This window comes from Alosa alosa, chromosome 24 (genome assembly GCF_017589495.1).
Source record: "Alosa alosa isolate M-15738 ecotype Scorff River chromosome 24, AALO_Geno_1.1, whole genome shotgun sequence".
NCBI classification, from domain to species: Eukaryota; Metazoa; Chordata; class Actinopteri; order Clupeiformes; family Clupeidae; genus Alosa; species Alosa alosa.
In genome coordinates this window covers 7,353,475-7,374,966 of record NC_063212.1, presented here as the reverse complement: position 1 = coordinate 7,374,966, position 21,492 = coordinate 7,353,475, and the positions used below count along the sequence as shown (strand labels likewise).

General features: G+C 43.3%; 2 protein-coding genes across 2 annotated transcripts in view; one reads left to right on the top strand and one right to left on the bottom strand.

Moving 5' to 3' along the window:
* The window catches only part of cbwd (COBW domain containing), a 15,334-nt gene extending 12,693 nt beyond the window's left edge, over positions 1 to 2,641 (bottom strand). Inside the window, exons 1-4 of the mRNA XM_048235820.1 lie at positions 2,171 to 2,641; positions 1,729 to 1,815; positions 658 to 754; positions 254 to 345 (exon numbers count right to left, since the gene is read on the bottom strand). Coding sequence (XP_048091777.1) covers positions 254 to 345; positions 658 to 754; positions 1,729 to 1,815; positions 2,171 to 2,267 — 373 coding nt within the window. The 5' untranslated portion in view covers positions 2,268 to 2,641. The remainder of the gene's footprint in view (positions 1 to 253; positions 346 to 657; positions 755 to 1,728; positions 1,816 to 2,170) is intronic.
* Positions 1,877 to 21,492, top strand: LOC125289950 (dedicator of cytokinesis protein 8-like). Its single transcript, XM_048237066.1, has 7 exons — positions 1,877 to 1,960; positions 3,572 to 3,784; positions 13,275 to 13,412; positions 16,198 to 16,373; positions 17,319 to 17,390; positions 17,826 to 17,934; positions 21,460 to 21,492. The coding sequence occupies exons 3-7, from the start codon at positions 13,410 to 13,412 to the stop codon at positions 21,490 to 21,492; spliced, it is 393 nt and encodes a 130-aa protein (XP_048093023.1). The 5' UTR covers positions 1,877 to 1,960; positions 3,572 to 3,784; positions 13,275 to 13,409.

Below are 21,492 nucleotides of genomic sequence, written 5' to 3'. Positions count from 1 at the left end.
TTGCTTCAGCTAAAATACCCAAGGCTGTGCGCAGTGTGCGGGGGTGGAGACCACGCAAGACCACTGCATATAATCTACCATGTTTTTACCATATCTACCACATTTTGCCTATACATATTCTCTTCTGCCTATACATAACCTAAGCAGTACACTGGAGGAACATGACGCATGCATTATCTTGTGTTAATTCTTCATCTTTCTTTGTTGCTATTCACTCTCACTGCATATGATGTCAACAGGACTTGGGTTCTACCTGGGTCAGCCAATCCAGTGGTCTCCAGAAGAATGTAGTCAAACTTCCCCTTCTTCTCCATGAGATTTTCTATTGCTTTTAGCCCGTTGTCTCTGTGTAACAACAAAAGAGAGCACTGCCATTTATGGAGGAAAGTCACAGCAGCGAGCAAGTAAATCTATGTTACATTTTCTGTTAGGATGATCATTTAGATAGATAGATAGATACTTTATTGATCCCCAGGGGAAATTCAAGGTCTCAGCAGCAGCATACATACAACACAAACACATTCTTTCTTTAAACACAAACACATTCTTTCTTTTAAATTTGCAGAAGCAAACACATTTAGCAAAGATGCAGAATTAGAAACCTCATTTCACAGTTGGCACAATGTGGAGAGAACAGGTGGGAAAAGGGTTGCGTACTTGACAGAGCAACAGAGGCAGCCGTTCCTGAGCTCCAGCCACTCTTCATAGAGCTCCCCAGCCTGGCTGACAGCCAGAGACTTCTCCAGAGCGCTACCTGGTGGTGTAACGTGGAACAACAGTCAGACAGATTTCACCTTGAGTCTGCACACTGCTAGCCTGGCGAGCCAGACCCACATTAAAATGTAGGGTCTGGGCACTCACCGTTCGCAGTGCTCAGTCCGAGGGGCGGGATAATCAGTCGTCTTTCAAATTCCCTCTGCAATTAATAGGACTTAATAGGATATTTGTTTTCAAGTAGCAGGGAATTCAAGCCAAACCGTTGCAACTCTGCCATCAATCATTATGTTAAGCCCACCAAACGATTCTATACACGATTTCAATGGCCTGATTAAGTTTCGATTTCTGGAGCTCACAAGCCAACGGAGAGTTGCTAGACTAGCCCTGGCAGCAAGGGGCGCGTCTAGATTTCTAAGCTAGAACACTACACCTATATCAGAGAAAGATCTTCACTCACAGACCACTCCTTCATGGTTATGCATGTGGATGACAACAGTGGTCAATTATTTAGAACAACAACTGCAAAGCAACAACCAACAACTAAACAGCATGCACGCATACTGAATGAGGCCTCCATGTAACTCACTACCCTCCTGCTTTTTGGTAACATAAACCTTAGATTTTCATTATTCATTAAATTAGTCCAGTTGCCCAGAAACAGACAGAATATGACTTCACAAAGAAAACCCTTTGCAGGACACTACCATGATACTTCAGGGTTCTTTAAAGCCAAATCAATCCTCAGTAGTTCACAAAGTTAACCATAAAGAATGAGCAACAAACATGGACTTAGGGTCTTGCAGTGTGAAACCAGAGTGAGAGTACCTTACTGGGCTTGCCATAGAGCCATGAAGTAAACTGAGGTCAGAGTAACACCCAATCTGAAAACCGCCGGATTGATCTCAGGTTCAAAATATGTTTCAATATTTGCTTATTATGTGCTTTTTAACATCCGTTTTTAGAAGACATGTCTTAATTTGCAATAGAATAAAATATAATCAGATACCTCACCTTCGCCAAATTCGTTTAAAATGACAGCTATTCGTTTACTGTGCTGCTCAGTTAAGATGTAATTCAGCAGAGTCGTCTTCCCTGCACCTGAGGGGAGAAAAAATTAAGGGAACACGGTAACAATCAAACCCTGAAATATGATTGGACAGTTTTACAGTTAGGAGTAAGAAACTAGGATGAGCGGTTGTTGTCCTGTGAGGAATGAAAATCTGATAAGATATACATCTACAAGGTTAGTGACTACCACCGCAAATTGCACACAGAATGTTTAAGCTAATGTTATAGAACTATTCTATGTAGCATTCTGTCGAAGAAATTGTTTTCGACAGAAGTTAGCTTTTGCACTAGTAAAGTCTTGCCGTAAGCTTAGCTCTCCGCTAATTAGCTAACGTCACCACAAAATTCTACAAAGCTCTGTAACGTTAGCCAAACCGTAACTTACCTAAATAGCCAGTGATTATTGTGACAGGTATTTGCGAAGATGGTCCATCCGTCGTTTTTTCAATGGGCACCAGCTCGGGACAATCTTCCTCGTCCATAATAACTAGATAGAACGATGCTATTTCTTGAAAAGCCCTGACCACTTTCACTTAATATATACAAGTTAAAGTAACGCGAACTTTGAATGACAGGACTGTAGTCGTGGGGAGTGTGTCGTCAGCTATCAAGTTAACCGGTTTGCTAGCTAACGTTAGCTATCGTTTTGTTGAGGTTAATGCTAGCTGTGCAGTTGTACCTCGTGTCAGTGTTGGCTTTTTAAAATTAACAGTACGACATCTAAATTGGTTAAGTTACACAAGTCTCATACAAACGAGGTAAACCCAAAACGCGTCTGTCTTGCTTGAGTTAACTGATGCGAGTTAGCTAGCTAAAACTTCACATCACACATGCTGGCTGTTTTGTGTGCACATGATTTTTGTCCCCTGGAAGACATAATAACGTAACCTTGGTTCCCATTTGTTTTGCCGAGGTTAGTTGAGATGATATCCTGATAAAATAATGTGAAATGATGTATTGCACTTGAAAACAGCATGTCAGTAGGTCATATCAATTTGGATAATGTCTTAGTCTACGAGCTTTTAACCATACCATTGATTTTAGTGGGCCTAGCCTACTTTACAAGCAGTTCAGGAATATCGACGCAAGGGGGCGCAAAAGTTTCATGTAGCCTATGTCAGAGACGCATAATACGGCTCTGGTTTATGTGCAAAGTGTCAGCTGTCAAATGTTGGTAACATTTAACACTAATGTTAACGAGATGGAACAACGTTTTGCTAAAGAAAAAAAGGTTACCGTGAATGGGTAGCCTATGCTTTGGCGTATTGAATTGCAAGTGATTTGTAGCCTAGCATAATTTAAACAAACGTGAATAGAAAAAAACAGGGTTAGGCCATAACACCCTCAAACTTTTTGCTTGAATAGGAGAGAATAGTTTCTTTTTCATGAGCATAGGGTAGTTGAACACTGACAATCGCAATGGAAAACAAATGGATGTGCTAAAAGTTATGTCAATGAGAGTTGCCGTAGCCTATAGGCCTAATAAATAATTATCCAATTTGATCATTTTGTAATAATAGGACTAATATGGACGTGCTACGTAGCCTATTACTGTAGGCTTTTATTAACTTATCTTATTTAACATTCATGTAATGTAATCTGATCATACAATCATACAATTTAACATTTATGCTTGAATACCCTATTGACTATTAAAAAATGCTGTAGCAGGAACAGGGATAGATTGGCTATTTGAAGATCAGACAGCGGGTTATCGGGAGACAGATCTTAAGTGTTTATTTAGTCAGCATGGACACAACGTAGTCATGCCCTGCCCTCCCAACAGACTGCGAGTAGTTGAGGAGTTGAAAATGCGGAAGTTTCCACCCAGAAAACCACTGCCACCGCTACCGCGAGGATGAAGCTTGGGAGCCAGTGATGACATCTGTACCGCAAGAGTCGTGGATACTCCGCTGAGCGTGTCGCAGCGGCGACAGTGAACTACAATGGCTTCGCTACCCGGTTCGGAGCGACGAGCGTTCGCTCTGAAAATCAACAGGTAAGGACCACTTCCTTGCACCTTACACCTTAATGGACTGCTGCACGAGTTGGTTCACGCGCCCCGTCACTGCGTTTTACTTTTGCTGTAGATTCCGGAGCATGCAGCTACACGTTTCGCATGTTAATGTCTGGGTGTGATTCGTTCCTTCACTGTTAACCAACTTCAGCGCACAGGAACACAGTTTGTGTTGTCTTTTCTGGTCACAGTGGCAGCTTGTGACATTCCACATTTCTGCTGTCTTTGTGGTTTGATCGTGAGCTGCACTTGTCGCCCGTCAAATGGGCACCACATTGTTGTGATTTAAGCATAATGATAAACAGTTGTATGGACAGCAAACTCGAGACGTAAACTTGTATTTCACACAGGTGTGTCTTCATATATCTAAACTAAAGTTGCTTTTTCTTCAGAGATTTGCGGAAAAAATAAATACTAATTGCTTGATCATTTCCGTTCTGTCCCAAAAGTAGAACTCTTGTCTATGGATCATTTCCTGCTGAGGAAATTGAGTCCATGCTGTGAATGTATGAAAGATGAAGTTGTAGTCCCTTTGAGCTGCAACATGGAAGTGGTTATTGTTTTAGGCTAGTTCTGTCTATCCACAGCTGGGGAGGAAGTAGGCTATATAGAGTATAAATATAGATGATCTGACAGAGTGGTTATACTGATATAGACTGAGCTTGGTAGATGTGAGGTGTGAGTTTTTCCTCTTTTGCTGTTTGTTTTTTATTTATTCATTGACATGGCAACTGTAGTTTGTCCAACATTAGTGTGAAAACAAAACGTGGGAATTCATTATTTATTTCATCCAGTTATCAGATAATTTAAACTTCTCCATCTCATATGTTTTATTAGACATGGTGTAGGTGTTTACAGCTGTCACTCTAAGACAACTGCAAACTCTGCTTGACAGGATGTATCAGCATGAAGAAAGTTGTCTGACATCGGAGCCTAATTGCAAGGAAGTATATGCTCTACATTCCGACCACAAAACAGGTGTCCTTATCCTTCCACTTTGGTGGTGTTTAATAACGAATGGGATTGGTTCTGCATTGGTGTCTTTACAGCATTCCATCCGTGCCATCAGTTGTATCTCATTTGTTCTCCTAGTTTCACTTCTTCATTTTGCCATGTGCTTTGTGAAGGAAACAAACCAAGCAAACAGTACAGATGCTGCATTGGTCTAGTTAAATGTGTTACTTATGTCCATTCATACTAATACTACCCTGTGTGCTATGGTCAAAACATTCAGTCCACCCTGAATTACCCTTAATACCATTTTCTTACCATTTACCCTTAATACCGTTTTCTCCTGGAAGCCAAGGGAAGTAATGACTGCAATGGGGATCTACTTGAGTTTCATGTCTTAGTGACAGTCATTAGGAAGCATGGCTGACAAGCATTAAGGTGTATGAGAATGGCATATCTGCGGAATGATGATGATTCTGGGTAGGAAGAGCCCTGAAGAATGAACACATCCTATTGTATTCAGACTCGCTCAGCATTATGTGTCAATAAACTATGTATGGAGGCATAGGTAATTTCCTCTGCACAATAATAGCAGAACATGATCAGAATAGTAAACTGTTTAGTAATGCAAAAACTGTCAGCAGTGGAAGTGAAAAGGGTTATTCCAGATTAGTTTAGAAATGGTTTGTGAGAGTATTTTCTGTGCCTAAAGATGAGCAGCACCAGGCTCTCCCTTGATTGCTGCTGTCTTGTTTTGTTTGTAGTATAGTAGTGGTTATCAAATAGGCTGGAAACTTCATGGATTCTGTAATATCTAAAAGTTTCTGCATACTATTCTATTTTTGGTTGAAACAGTTTTAAATGGTGATTAGTAACTCTTTATTAATTTACTTTACTTTACTGGGATGTGGGAAGAATATACGTTTTTTTTGGTGGAGAGGAGTATGTTTTTACATAACTTACTTTGAAACAACTTAATCTGCAAGGAGTGAATTTTGAAATGGCACCAACCAGCAATGTGTGAGGAACACAAAAAAAAAGGAAGTGAAATTGATGTAGATGGATAAAATGCAATGGCTTGACGCTAGTTACTAGTCACGTTATCGTCTCACCCATCGTTTGTTGGTACAGGCTTTGCTGTTGTATAGGTCTACACAGTGGCATCTGGTTTTCAAAAGTACAAATGCAAACTGTAGCCTAGAAGCTATGGCATACGTCTTGACCCATTCATGTTTGGAAGTTAACTAGGTTTGATGTTTTTTTACAGTTGAGTAATCACTACTAGTATCCTACTATAGTGCAGTTGAAGTATTAGGAAAATACAACTGAAAGATCTCCACTGCAGTTTGAAGCAATGCAATCCTTCGGGGAATTGCCAGTATCTGAAGACTCGGGGAGCAAACAAGCCAACCTCATTCAGCAACTTGGTGCCCTAAAGACCACTCACAGCACTTTTGGTGACAGTGCTGACTGATTGGAGTCAGCTTGGCTCGCCTTCAATTCAGCACCTGCACTCTGTCCTTGCTTTAGATATAGGACCATGCCTGAAAAAGTCGTTGGTGTCGAAGTGCGACTTGGGCAACGCTTATCAAATGACTGAGCAGCTTCTGTGTGATTTGTCCTCCAATAGGTAGGGTGTGTGTGTGGTGCTGTGGTTTGATTAGCCATACATTCTTGCGGGTTGGTCGATTAACTCTGAGATGCCTTTTTGAGTGAAAACTTTGGGTATGCCACAAAGACATGGTCGCTCCAGGAATGAAGCTTTGATAAAGTCAGCAGGAAGAAAATGGTATCTGCCCAGCGGAAACCTGGATAGCGGCACAATACTAGTAAGATGCTGAGTCAGGTGACTGCTGCTCTGCCTTGGATTTTCTAAATTGAGGAAAATGGTGGGTCTGTCGTCTTGTTCAAGTGCATAATGATGTAGTGATATGCGCTGACTGCAACAGACTTGTTGTACTGGTATTTTGTTGGTAAGATAAAGCCCACTCACGCTCTCTGTTTGTACACAGTGCCACGTTAGACTCCTGTCTCAGACGGCCATTTAAAAAGTACAGGAGCAAAAGTCATCCATCCAATCATTCACTGAGAGGGGGAATCACACACAAGCAACAGACCAGTGAAAGAGGCTGATTGCTGGTTCCTAAATAATGCAAGTTATTTTGTGTAACATTTTCATAGCTATTTTCGTAACTCGTTTTCATAACTCATAACTCTGCATACTTTAGGACACAGGAGTGTCTAGCACATGGAACATTCTGTGAATGATTTTATTTCATTGAACAAAGCCTTATTGAGATGGTGGCAGACACCACGTGATGATACTACTGACTTGGTGGAGTTTTGCTGCTGCTTTCAGGTACAGCTGTATGGACAAGTTGTGTCACAAAACCTTTTCGACAAGGTGCCAGTTTTGCTGACACAGGTCACACAGCACTTACATGCATGTGCGAATTTTCCAAAGCCAAACCAAGGGAATTATTGTATGTTTTTAGATTTATGGAGTTGTTTTTTGTCCCGGCTCTCCTTGCTCAGGTCAATGGCATCATGAACAACTCGGCTCATTATTGGGATGCTTCAAGTAAAAAAAAATGTAGCCTCGGGCGGAAGGTGGGATCAAGTTTATGTGGGAATTGGCTGATGGTAAGCCTCAGCATGTCTCCGACTCCACAAACAGATCACTCTGTCGGCCGTTCTGAGAGACCAGCAATCAGCAAAAAAAAAATGAAAAGCACAACATCCAGATGATCTCACTGCCTTAAAGATGAATATGCCAGTATATTTTGTGTTTTCTCAGTGAAGTTAGTACAGTCTGCTAACCCTCCCTGGGACAGAATGGGCACCACAAAATAAAACAATACTGTTAATGTAAAACAACTTTACAAAATATCATGTTTGAACAGAGTGACTCTGTTGTGGACCTGGGATATATACGGACAGAAGAATTACTAGTGAGTAAAGATGTACCGGTATTCTATATTGTAGACTACTAATCGTAGCATTTTGGATTTTCTTTACTGAACCAGCCTGCGTGTTGCTCTTTTACCCAAACCTCATTTCTATGCGCAGACAACAAAGGACGTGGAGCTCATTATGAGGATTTACAGCTATTGTTACAAATGCCAACAACCTGTCAAGGATATAACACAATTAACAAAACCTCCCTTCACAGAAAGTAATAAATCAGTTATCACCTGACCCAGCCTAATGAGAAAACCTTTTTAATTAAAGGTTTAACCACAAACTGCACTTATGTGTTGTGAACACTTACATTTGCCAGAATGAAGTCAGTGTACAGACAGCAGCTTAAACTATGAATAAAAATGATGGCTAATATCTCTCCTCATTGTAAAACAGACAGTAGTGTATGTGTGTAGAGAGTACGGTAGTTGAAAATGAGTTGTGATGAGAAGAGAGTGTGATAAACTTGGAGTGCTCCATAAAATATCTCCATATGTTTTTGCTCCCCTTTGTCTGTCTGTCTGTGTATCTGTCCCCCTTCCCTTTCCATGAAACCTGGTGGAGGAGTGTAGCAAGGAAAAGCCCATTACATTTTGGACAGGAATCATTTTTCTATTTTGTCAACATTGCATGATGGCCTGGGCACTGGTCTGTGCTCTCTGACTAGCCTTCACAATTTGTTAACGTGGGTGTGTGACATATTGTGTTTTCCATTGCTGCTAGCACTGGACACTAGCACTAGCATGTTTGTTGTTAGGCCTTGTCTGCTGCCCGACTGTCCTCAAATGGAGTCTCTGTGTGCGCTGTTTATATGTTGATGTGTTGAACTGGATAGTTCTGCCGTTGGTTACAAGTCAGTCGGGTGACAGCGTGCAGTGTGACCGAGAATTTTGTTTCCTTGAAAGCTTCATGGGAGTTCATGTGCTGACATAATGGCTGAGCTGCTTGAATAAGATGTTAATATGACTAGTTGCGACTCATTTTTATTTTTAAAACCGGCAGCATATTAGTAAGCTGGCTAAAATCAGTGCATACAGTTCAGTTTTCATGCGGGGTAATTCTGGAAAATGTGACAGCCAATCAGATTGCAAAAGAGAGCACATGGTTTTGGTGAACACAAAGTCCTGCTTTTTGAAGTGTGACAAGGTCAATATGGCTGATGTTGAGAGGAATAGAAAATAAACATCATATGAAGGACAGATACACATCTGGCATCCCCAGTATCAGCCAGAGCAACAGCAACATCTCATTACATATGTTTAGTGCTTTATCTAGGCACACAACAGCACTTCATGTCGTCTAATGTGAACTTGTAAGGAAGGCATTCACAGTATGATTTCACTGACAAGGGTGTATCCCCCAAGTAAGCATGCTAGTCAGCTTGTATCCTGTCTAGGGTGTATCCCCCCCAAGTAAGCATGCTAGTCAGCTTGTATCCTGACTAGGGTGTATCCCCCAAGTAAGCATGCTAGTCAGCTTGTATCCTGACTAGGGTGTATCCCCCCCCAAGTAAGCATGCTAGTCAGCTTGTATCCTGACTAGGGTGTATCCCCCCAAGTAAGCATGCTAGCCAGCTTGTATCCGTGTATCCCCCAAGTAAGCATGCTAGCCAGCTTGTATCCTGACTAGGTGTATCCCCCCAGTGCTAGCCAGCTTGTATCCTGTCTAGGGTGTATCCCCAAGTAAGCATGCTAGTCAGCTTGTATCCTGTCTAGGGTGTATCCCCGGTAGCATGCTAGTCAGCGTATCCTGATGGGGTGTGTCCCCAAGTAAGCATGCTAGTCCAGACTAGGGTGTATCCCCAAGTAAAGCATGCTAGTCAGCTTGTATCCTGTCTAGGGTGTATCCCCCCCAAGTAAGCATGCTAGTCAGCTTGTATCCTGACTAGGGTGTATCCCCCAAGTAAGCATGCTAGTCAGCTTGTATCCTGACTAGGGTGTATCCCCCCCAAGTAAGCATGCTAGCCAGCTTGTATCCTGACTAGGGTGTATCCCCCCCAAGTAAGCATGCTAGCCAGCTTGTATTCATACTGCGTGTGCTAGTAGTGGTGCTTGCATGCCTTTTTGGTTGTTTTCTGGGTTTGAGTTTTTCCTGCAGGTATGCTTGCTGTCTCTTGTCTGAGTGAATTCCTTGATAGCCTGAAATAGGCCTGTCTCTCACAGAACCTGTTTGTGTACTTTATATTTTAAGAAGTGATCAGTCATTGACCCTGTCTAGGGTGTATCCCCCAAGTAAGCATGCTAGTCAGCTTGTATCCTGACTAGGGTGTATCCCCAAAGTAAGCATGCTAGCCAGTTTAGATCCTGACTAGGTGTATCCCCAGTGGCAACTTTAGTCAGCTTTGTCCCCTGACTAGGGTGTATCCCCATAAGCATGCTAGTCAGCTTGTATCCTGACTAGGGTGTATCCCAAAGTGGGCATGCTAGCCAGCTTGTATCCTGACTAGGGTGTATCCCTAAGTGCTAGCATGTAGTTTGTATTCATGCAGTGTGCTAGTGAGTGGTTTCTGTTGCATTGAAATTGGCCCTGATTTAGTGTCAGATTGAAATCATCCATGGTCTAAGCCAAGAAGACACGTTCAATTAAGCTGTAATTCAAAAATACTTGGTCTATGCCTGTCTCTCTCTGTGTTCATTTTGTCACCTAGAGTAAAAACATTGTCATCCATTTTTTTTGTGAATATCCCCATGAATTTCAACAGGTCAGGTTTTGTCTTTGTTCCAAATTTAACACCTGTGAAGTTTGATAAGTGGCTGATATTTTACCTAATCAGGAATGGAATGTTTACCTGAGGGGTGTGTGTGTGTGTGTGTGTGTGTGTGTGTGTGTGTGTGTGTGTGTGTGTGTGTGTGTGTGTGTGTGTGTGTGTGTGTGTGTGTGTGTGTGTGTGCGTGCGCTCACTCCCTCGTGGGACTTTGGCCCTCGGTCTCTCCTCATTTGCCTGGTGTCTTGCCCAGGTGATGACCTTTAAGGGGTTGAGGTCGTGTGTGTGTGTGTGTGTGTGTGTGTGTGTGTGTGTGTGTGTGTGTGTGTGTGTGTGTGTGTGTGTGTGTGTGTGTGTGTGTGTGTGTGTGTGTGTGTGTGTGCGTGCATGTGCATGTGTGCAGCATTAGTATGTAAAAAATCTAACCAGTTCATGAACCTCTGATCATGAGCTGATAGAATGCAATATGCCCAAAGCACAGGCTGTACAGTATAAACAAGCACATTTGATAGATAGGATAAGGACCATTAATAAAAGTGATGACTAACAGGAGCTTTTCACAAGCCGTCACTCGGCACTTTTAGCCCTTAAGATTAATAATTCTTATTCATTCATTCATTTTTTAATATATAACAGACATTATGTGGGCAGAAGTGGACAGCTGCTCGGTTTATTGTGGAAAGGATTAAGAAGGTGTTGTAGTAGGGCATCCAACGCCTATGGAGTCCCCCCGTCCCCATCCCTGCCCAAAATACACAAACCACAAAACATTAACAGCCAGGAGCGACCTGCTCCAACACGCATTAGGACAAAGGTCAGGAAAGGTTTGGTAATGACCCTTCATGGATTCACCTAAAGCCAACATCAATCAGCGTTGTTTCTGCCATGTCAGATAAGAGTAATTAGTATTGCTGTTTAGCTGTAGGCCTGTTTTTCCTCATAGCTGTAGGTTGATCAAACAAGCCTATTGGTATTAGAAACGAAGGGGGTGTGAGGGTGAGGGGGTTAGGGTGTGTGTGTGTGTGTGTGTGTGTGGGGTTAGGGGGTTGAGCGAGAGCGTGGCAGGATGCCTGCATGGATAACAATGGACTCTGTGAGATAATGAGCGCAGTCTGTGGAACCTTCTGGAACAGTGACCCATTTTCTTTCACCCCTATAAAAAAATGCCCCCCCTAATGCCAGCCTGTTGGCACCTACAGCATGCTGATGGGTGAAACAGAGATCATTAGCAGCCACCAACAAGTGTACTGGGACTTTAATGAGACTGACCATTTCCTTTTAGTTCACTGAGACCACTGATGAATCCCAAAGCAATATGGGGAACACACACACACACACACACATACTCTTCATGTTCTCATTCCTGAGTACAGTCCAGAATATTTTCTGCTCTATTGGCACCCTTGACCCTGCTGTAGGAGGCCTTATCCGCGCCCAGCATTGTTGACATCAATTCCTCCCAGTAATTGCACTCTGAGGCATCCATCTGAATGACCCGTCATTATTACGGCGAGAATCATTAGTCCAGTACTGGGCGCGCTGCCCATGGGGCCTCTGCGTTCAGGGTGGATTCCGAGTTCAAAGTCTGACCTTCTCGATCTGCACTCACCACCAACAACTCCATTAGCAGTGACAGCGGTGGACTTTTTGAAGTGGCTCAAAGTAACCATAGCGATCAGCGCTCGATAGCCGACTGGCTGCAGGGTATCAGGTCAGACTAATGAATGAATGACTGAATGTTGTTGAGTGACTAACCCACAACTTCCTGCAGAATAGAACAGGCATTTATATAGCTGCATTGTGACTCACTTGTATAGAAAAGATTTTGATTGTAGCAGTAAATACCTCAGCGTTTGTTGTGAGCAGCGTACTGCAGGAGGTGCTGCAAAGTCAAGGCATGGACTTCCAGACAGGTGTGGTTTCGGTGTTGCATAACAAGCAGCTTCCTCCTCTGCGTTTTCTTTACAATAGGGAGGTATGGCAGGCTGGTGTTATGCAATGGCATCGCTCCAGTTGCATAATGGCCACTGCAAAGAGACCGGCCCTGTGAAATATGATTAGGTGAACTAAATCTTTCCAACAGGCTGGTAAGAGGTGGATATGTAAGGTATCCTGCAGGTCAAGTGGGTCCTTTGACCTACTGTATAGGTGGAGTAGGGTGAGATACTACTTGTGGAATATGGTCTTGCAACATAGATTACTTTATTAATAACCAAGAGGATCGTGTGCGTGTTTGTGTGTGTGTATGTGTGTCTGTCTGTGTGTCTGTCTGTGTGTGTGTCTTTGTCTGTGTGTTTGTCTGTCTGTCAGTGTGTGTGTGTGTGTGTGTGTGTGTGTGTGTGTGTGTGTGTGTGTGTGTGTGTGTGTGTGTGTGTGTGTGTGTGTGTGTGTGTGTGAGAGTTCAAACATGTACTCTGCTGATAGTCTTTACTGGAGGTGAGGTGTATATCAAGGTCCCTGTTGTGTCTGCGTGGGAGGGCTGGGTGAAAGTGCCCGCAGCCTCTTAGGCTGAGCCTGCTTGTTTCCCAATCCAGCCAAAGCTCCTTACGTTCCCCTCGTCAACACTCCCTCTCCCCGTTACGCTCCCTCTCGTCCTGCCTGTCACCAAACTGAGCATCCCCTCCCCTTGTGGCGTACGAGAAGAGGGAAAATAAACACCCCAGTGGAGGCACCCCGCATTTAAACACATTGTTCTCCCGTCGCGGCCCATGACGGCCGAGAGGCATGTAATTACGGCCTGCTGTGCCCCGCGTCGGCGGCATCGACGCTCAGGTGGCATCTCCGCTGCGGCGGCGGCAGTGGCGGCAGCGGCGGCAGCAGAAGGGACTCACCTGCTCTGCTGCCGGTGTTTTGCAGGCACTCGTCGGCCGAGATCAGGAGGCACTTCAGCGCCACGAGCCACGGATCCCCACACACCACCCTCCCCAGCACCACCAGCACCACCAGCACCACCGCCACAGCTCCAGCACCGGGGGATCCTTCTGCTTCACCATGGTAAGACACACACACACCTGACACACACACACCTGACACACACACCTGACACACACACACCTGACACACACACACCTTCACACACACCTGACACACACACACTTCACACACACACCACCTGTACACCATAAGTACAGACAATACTTCACACTGAGCATGAATAGCATGGCGCTCTCCAGGTAAAGACTATAATAGTTATGTTGTCTCTGTCTCATAGGAAACAGATTCGTTTTCCAAAGTTTAGTGTATGAGCTGTAATTTCCACTTGTGACAGCAGTAATTATGGAGCTATTGTTATTTAGCCAGCTGAACCTGCATGGAACAAACACTCGGGAATGCTCTTTATGAATCCAGTGTACCAGCGGTAGACCGTCTGTATGGAGCAAACTTTTTCTGCATGAATGTGATCCTGATGTTGTTGTGACAGTGTGTTCAGTGGCTGTGCTAAGGGATAGCATTGCGCTGTTGTAGGTTTCACCACTGAGTTCATGACAGTCAGGCCTTTGGCTCTGACTCAGGCATATTCATTTGGGATGATCTCTCTCTCTCCCTTTTTCTCTCTCTCTCTCTCTCTCTCTCACTCACTCTCTCTCTCTCTCTCTCCCTCTCTCCACTCTCTCTCCCTCTCTCCACTCTCTCTGTCTGTGGGTTAATCTCTAACCTGATCCCCTTCCACTCTAAGTGGGTCAGGGGCCCGGGCAGCTGCTGACAGACAGAACGATAGAGAGAGAGAGAGAGAGAGAGAGCCACATAGTGAGAGACGGACGAGAGGAGAGACAGGCCTTCGCTTTACCTCTCAGCTTCGCCTGCCAGCTTACGCACACACAAATCTTTAATATGAGAGGATTTGGGGTGCGCAGGAATATTTATTTAAAAAAAAAAAGAGAAAACATAATCTTATGATATTTTCCCATTGCATCAGCTTGATGATGGAGCTTCTTTTAGATGATTTGTTTACCTACTTTGGAGGAGTGCACTAAAATGGTCCTATGGTGTACACTAGTGACACCTTGTGATTGACAGCACAAATAAACTCTCAGACTGTGTCGGTTTCCTAATATGTGTGGGGCCTAAGTCTTGTCTTGGGTCTTTTTGGATAAGATGGAAACGTTTGATGGAAATTTTGAATGGCAATGGAAAGTACTTTTCAGTATATATTAGTGAAATGGTATGTGTTATTTTGCCTTAGATTCCTAGCCTGCATGTAAAGTCACCAGAGTAATTGGGGAAGTCGCGTTGCCGTAACGTCCTGTTGTCAGATGTGTTGTAACCTCATGATTTGCTTCTTGTGGTCGTCGTTTTTTGAGGGAGGAATCGGGTAGGGTAGTGTAGCCTTTTTACACTTCCGTCAAACGCCATTTTGTCAACTTCCGTCACGGGTGGTTGTTGAGCGCTTTCCTTGCGGGTGAGTTTTGTTGTATCATTTCGATGATAAATAATTAACGGTGCACCTGTTCCCAGTTGGGTTGTGTACAAAGCTCCTAGGTACGGTGTCTGGGTTTGAAACATGCTGCATAGTGTAGGAGATCTATTTGAAAACAGCACAGGAAATTGGGACCTCACCAGTACATTGCACATACCACTACAAGTTCTATAGTTTCAGGCAAATATCTTAAAGTCTAATATATCTAGCAATTAATAGGTTGACATTATTGGAAAATTGGGGAAGAATGATGCGTTTTTTTACAGCAGGAGGATCCACAGTTGATGCTCTTTTGCTGTGTTCTGCTTTCACTCTGGGCAGGAAGTGCACTTGTCTGCCATGTACGATGTTACCTTTCAAGTGTGTTTCTTTAAGAACAGTCCGTTCTGTGTACACAGACAGAAGGAACCCTCTAGAAAAGAAAAACTGCAGTTACCTCCCTTTTTAACATGCCTCTGCTTCTTGCTCTGAGGGCAAAACCGCACCACACTGACTGTAGTGCAGTGTAGAGCAACAGAAAAAAAATGACATCATATTTCATTTGTCTGTCGAGCAGTCTCATGTAATGCTCCTGTCATTAGAGAGAGACCCGTGTTCTCCTTGGAGTAGTGGTCGGTGAGTTCTTGTGTGTGTGTGTGTGTGTGTGTGTGTGATGAGCTGGTGGTCAGTACTGGTCTCAGGAGAGTGAGTGCTGCTCTGTTGGAGAGTGCTGCTGTCCTGCTCTGCCAGGCCTGTTCTCAACACATCTGAGGGGGTTTGGGGAGCTGTCGGTGCTGGTGCTTGAGCGTGACTGAGGGACCTAATTCACTCTGTCCTTGTTTCCATGCAGTATTCGGCTAATTTGTAGCTATTCACAGCTATTTTCCATCCCGTTGTGGTCTGTTTTTAGCAACTTTTAAAAAAGTGATACAGAGTGTAAAAGTGTGGTGACTGATCTGGACAGTGCCGAGTGCCTCATTCACACAGCATATTTATCTATGCATACTGCTTCATTGACATGAAGATTCCTCTCAGCATTATGTTCCCAGAGATATTTTTTATCGTCATCCACGTGTGTGTGTGTGTGTGTGTGTGTGTGTGTGTGTGTGTGTGTGTGTGTGTGTGTGTTTTTGTGTGTGTGTAATCTCTGCTGTCAAAGAAAAATGCTTGTGCCGTTGAGTGTATAACACAGCGCAGTCACGGCTTAGTGTTCTATGTAATTAGTCTGTCTCACCGAGGTAATGCGTCTGTGTCACACATGTAATATCTAGTTTGTTTTGACTGAGTAGTCCGTGTATCTTTGTTGGCTGTTGGAATCACATGGTGTAATCGCATGGCCTTGGTGCTGCGGTGGCGCCTTTGTTCCCCCTTCTCTTGCCGTAGCCTTCGTCCTACGATGCCGTGGAGCCGGTGGATCTAGAGGAGTTCCTGATGGCCCAGCTGCGCAGCGGAGACGCCGAGCTCATGCAGGAGCTCGGCGACTTCCCCGACGACGACTTAGAGGTGGAGCTGGTGGAGCGGGAGTGTCGCACCGCACAGCACTCGGTCCCAGACGAGGGGTAGGTGGACCGGCTGAACGCCCACACACAAACACAAACACAAACACAAAACACAAACAAACACAGACAGAGACACACATGAACACATACACATACACATACACACACAAACACATACACATACATAAACACACAGAGACACACATGAACACATAAACACATATACACACACACACACACACACACACACACACACACAGACAGACAGACACACAAACACAAACACACACATAAACATACATACATAAACACACAGAGACACACATGAAAACTCACACACAAAGATACATTCATACACAAACACGTAGACACATGCAGGGGTAATTACTGTGCACTTGCAGCCTTGAGAAACAGAATGAGAGTTATGCTGTATAACATAAACTTAGTTCTTATCTCTGTATACATTATCATTGTTTACATACAGATCTATGGTAGGAGCAGGGAGGACTTGAACCATGGTACTTAAATATGAAAATATATGTTCTCCCTCTTATCTTAACTGTGGTACTTGAATACAAAAATATATCATCCTCCTTCATATTTCTCATCCTGTTGTGACTCCGAGACACATGCAGTCTTATCACGCACTATTAGCAGTGTAGTCCATGAACAGTGCATGGCATTGTCTGCCATAGCATTTTAGACTAAACAAAATACTGAAATATCTTCGCTCAAAGTCAGACAAGGTTCTTCTGCCGGTCGGGTCATGGGAAACATTGCCGAAGCCGCAGTGTAATGTAGCCACAATGTAATGTCTTCATTCATGAAATATTCAGACCAGACGTCCCTCTTAAATACTTGTCTCTTGTGAGCTCCCTTGTGCCCATGCGTGCGGTGCCCTTGGTTTATCCTCTGCTCTTTGATTGTGTGAGGGATAGAAACTTCATTTACAGCTCTCTTTCTCTCCCTCTCTCTCACTCAATGGGGATTTCTGTGCCTCCACAGGGCCGAGCTTGACCTACATGTGAGAGACTGTGTACAGAGCTACACACAGCCTTGGTTAATAGTCAGTAGAAGGTAAGTCTGACATAGTCCGCCTAAACACATTTAAACGGAAATACACCAATTTTTTTGTGCTTATTTTTTTTTCCTGACACGTGTCATGTTTGTGATTGACAGTTATTTCATCCATATGTTCATCAGAATTTAGTCATATTGACTCAACACCCCCCTATGAAGCCCACCTAATGTTCAAGTTGTCTTTTCTTTTATTAGGCATTTAGTTGCTGATAGCAAAAAAAGTCATACTACAGTATATTATACTGTATCGTTCCATTACACTATTAATAAAACAAAAGCAGTAATATATGTTGTAGTGTGTTTCATACCTATGTTATTCTGAATATGTGTCCACACGAGGAGTATGCACTGTGATGCTTCATCACGTTTTTGAATAAGATGAACGTTCTCAGTCAAGGTCGTGACCTACATGGGCCTCTCTGATTTGCTCAGGTGTCAAGGTGATGGGTGGAGTGCCTACTCGGAGCGCCCCGGCCTCCACAAGCTCCTCCAGAGGCAGGTGTTTGAGTCCGACCTGCAGCCCGAGAAACAGGAGCCAGCGGTACGTACGGCTGCACTGACCCCTCCTACAAAAACAAATATTTAAACTCATTCTCAACCTCCTTTATTGCATAGGGTTTGCCAATGATGCAGTGTGTACTATAGTCTTTGGTGTTTAGTCTCTGGTCAGTGGTACAGAGACAGTGTAATTGAGGACCACAAACCTAGAAGGTAATGGTTAAGGGGTTGATAAGGAGTTAAAGATGGGATTCTTTGCTTTGAAAATGATGGAAAAGCATGATTTTAATGATGTTTTCCCCATTTAATTACATCATCAAATCAACAGCTGTCACAGATGTATGTGGATAGGACCAAACAGAATGTGTCATTGCCATCTCGATACTAACAGATGTTTCCAGATATGACATTTCTCACTCATTACTCACACTTCAGTGTGTACAATATAAACTGTGGTGGTATGACATGTAGGGAAATCTGCTGTGCATACTGCAGTTTTGGTGAGCATCCAACCCAACCCACAGACTACATCTCCCTGCAAAAGTGTTGTGTCAGGGATGAATGCTTCACGTATAAGCTTTATTCTGTAGTCACAGAGATTTCATTCTGTAAATAAAATTCTGTGTCAGTGCCGAAAAAACCTGTTATGTGCTGGTGCTTCAGCAGAACTGATGCGCAGCCCTGCACAGTGTTGGATGCCTACAGATGTAATCACTGTGGGCCTTTTGTGTGATCTTTTAGTGAGTGTTAAAGGGGAATTCCTGTGATTTTTCACTTAGATGTCCGTTTCTCGATGTTCATGAGTCCCCATGTTCATGTCCCCAGAGAGTGTAGCACTGTAGCTGCCTGGCTGCTTTAGCTGTTGGCTGCAGCAACTCGAGCTCAGTAAAACAGTTTTTTTTGTACTGACAGTACTCTGTGACCTCGGGAAACGGTGATCTATGTGAAAACTCATCATTTGTGTGAGCTTTTAGTGGGCTTTAAAGTGTGATATAGGCAGTTGTGTCCTCAGGCTGAGTTGACCAAACATAGTAACACGATTGTTTTTCTCTAAATGCTCTCTTGAAGTAAATGATTAATCTTTCATACCGTGAATGTGAAAGTGAGCGCGTGAGGCTACAACCTTTGAGCGTATAGCACGCTTGTGTTGTGATCTGGTAACTAGGGAAACACTGGCAAAGCCAAACCAAAACACAGAAAGTGAAACTGGATTTTAAGATATGAACTGCGTGTCAGATCCAACAAGTGCACACCTGCATGAAATAGTTTCATTATTACATAATACAGCGTTTTACCGCATACATTTCCTAGAAGAGGATTAATATTTTCATAATGTCTATAACTTAAACTGAAGCAGCCCATTTCATCTATACAGTGAACATATTTTATCAAATAAATAACTTTGAAATGGAGGACATTTTGTAGGTGATAAGTGATAGGAAATTGGCAGTGGTGTTGGTGTTGCAATATTATACAACAGACCGATTGTGCCAAGGTTCTGTTTTATAGGTTTGAGAAACAAGGACAGTGCAAGATTCACAGATAGAGCCAGAACTGATGTGGGTTCATCATAAAGTGAGCTTAATGATAGTATGACAATTATTTTAAAAGTTTAAAATAGACAGGTCTGATAAAGACAGGGCCTTCAAGGCTTTGTTATAATGTAATCATTTTAACATCTTTATCATCCAGTTATCTCCCACTCTGTAGTACGGCCTGTTTTGAGAGCAGTGGTGAGTGGAGGGAGGCCAAGAGAGTTGGGGTATGAAGAAGAGGGGAAGGGAGGGAGAGGAAGAAATGGAGTGTGAAAGTGGAGTGGGCCAAAAAAAGAGAAAAAGTCCCTGTGTTTCCCATTACCAGCATTTGGGCATGGATCCCCTCCTGTTTGTCTAAGGCTTACCACACAATGAAGCATGAATATTCATTCACTCTGCCCCCCACGCTTCCCTCTCTCCCTCCCTCTCTCCTCCCTCTCTCTCTCCTTCCCTCTCTCCCTGTGCTTCCGTCCCTGGTCTGCCCTGCCAAGTATTAATGATCCCAACCACAGAGCCCTTGTTTCAGTGGTGTACTTCTCATCAGCTTCCAAGGCTGTCCGCGGGAAAAACAAGCCCATTGTCAGTCCCTGCTCCTTCCAGGCCAGATCCATGTGGTCTGGAACAGTGTTCCCCTCTAGTGAAGTCTTAGGCCAGGATTTTTGTTCTCTTGAAATATGGACCCTTCATTTGCTATTGACACATTCGACTGTTTACATAACACACTTTTAAAGCTAGTTTTCGACTAGTTTTGCTTAATTGGTGAAGAAAAGCGTACTGGTAAAGTTCCATACAATTACAAAAATCAAGAATCAGACTGCTTTTACCCTCATTGTACACAGCCAAAAGTGTGAGTCTGTAATCAGAGTTTTAAGGTCACACACTGTCAGGGCATGTGTAGTCTCGTGCTGTACCACCTCAGTGACTCCGTTTGGAGGCAGGGGGACGCAGGAGCAGGAATGCATTGTTTCACAAGAGAGGAAGTGCTGCTATAACAGGGTCACGTCTTTGCATGGGGATTTTCTTCAGTGTTTTACAACTGTGGAGATCTGCAACCTGCAACAGTGTGAATTTACAGTATAAAATGTGTATAATATATATATATATATATATATATATATATATATATATATATATATATATAGGGATAATGGACGACACGGTGGTCTGTTCACAGAAGTTAATGCACGGTCGAGGTTGTAAACGGCCCCGAAAAGCGGAGGTGCATTAACTTCGTAGTGCATTAACTTCTTTGAACAGACCACCGTGGAGTCCATTATCCCGCTTATTCCACTGTTGCCACTTGCGTTGTGTTCATTTCCTGTTACAATTTAAACTTTTAATAGCTAAAACTGTCTTGTTTGCAGAACTAATTTCTTCTGACACATATCAACTAATTACTCAACTCACAGGACAAACTGCCTTTACTAGTTCTAAATGGATGGTTTGCTTTCTGACCAAAGGCCAGTCGTTAGTTCTATCTCTCCCGTTGTCACTTTGAGTATCCCAAGATTCTGATGAACTTTAGCTTTGAAACATCGCTATTTTGCTTAGCCTGCTGTCATCCATCTATCTCAGTGTTTCTCAAACTTTTTCAGACCAAGGACCACTTAACCAATAAAAAAAACCTCACGGACCACTAGCTAAAAGAAAGAGTAAACCTACTTCAACAGAATATTACACAATAGGCCTCCTCACCTTCCTTTTTTTGTGTCAGAGAATTCATATTATATAAACTGGTGTAGCTTACATAGCCATGTTGCAGAACTGTTTGGATTTACATACAAGTTGGTTCAGCCTTGCAAGATATTATATTTTATCATGTCTGCTCGAGGACCACTTAGGATATACCACCAGGGACCACCAGGTCCCTAGACCTAAAACCACACCGTCATATGCTTTATTTATTATTCCACTATTGTCTGTGTCCTGCTGTACTTCATTGAGATTAAAAAGGGCTTTATTATATATTTGTGATGTATACTGTATATGCTGCATATCATGTCTCATGTCCCATGGATCCCGCCCTGCTGCAGGTGAGGTCTCCATCTCTGTCCTGGCTTCATTGA

Coding starts and splice junctions, on each gene's coding strand:
- LOC125289950 (XM_048237066.1), top strand. Junction 17,391..17,825: donor TGGTTAATAGTCAGTAGAAG/GTAAGTCTGACA, acceptor TGATTTGCTCAG/GTGTCAAGGTGATGGGTGGA. Junction 17,935..21,459: donor CCGAGAAACAGGAGCCAGCG/GTACGTACGGCT, acceptor GCCCTGCTGCAG/GTGAGGTCTCCATCTCTGTC.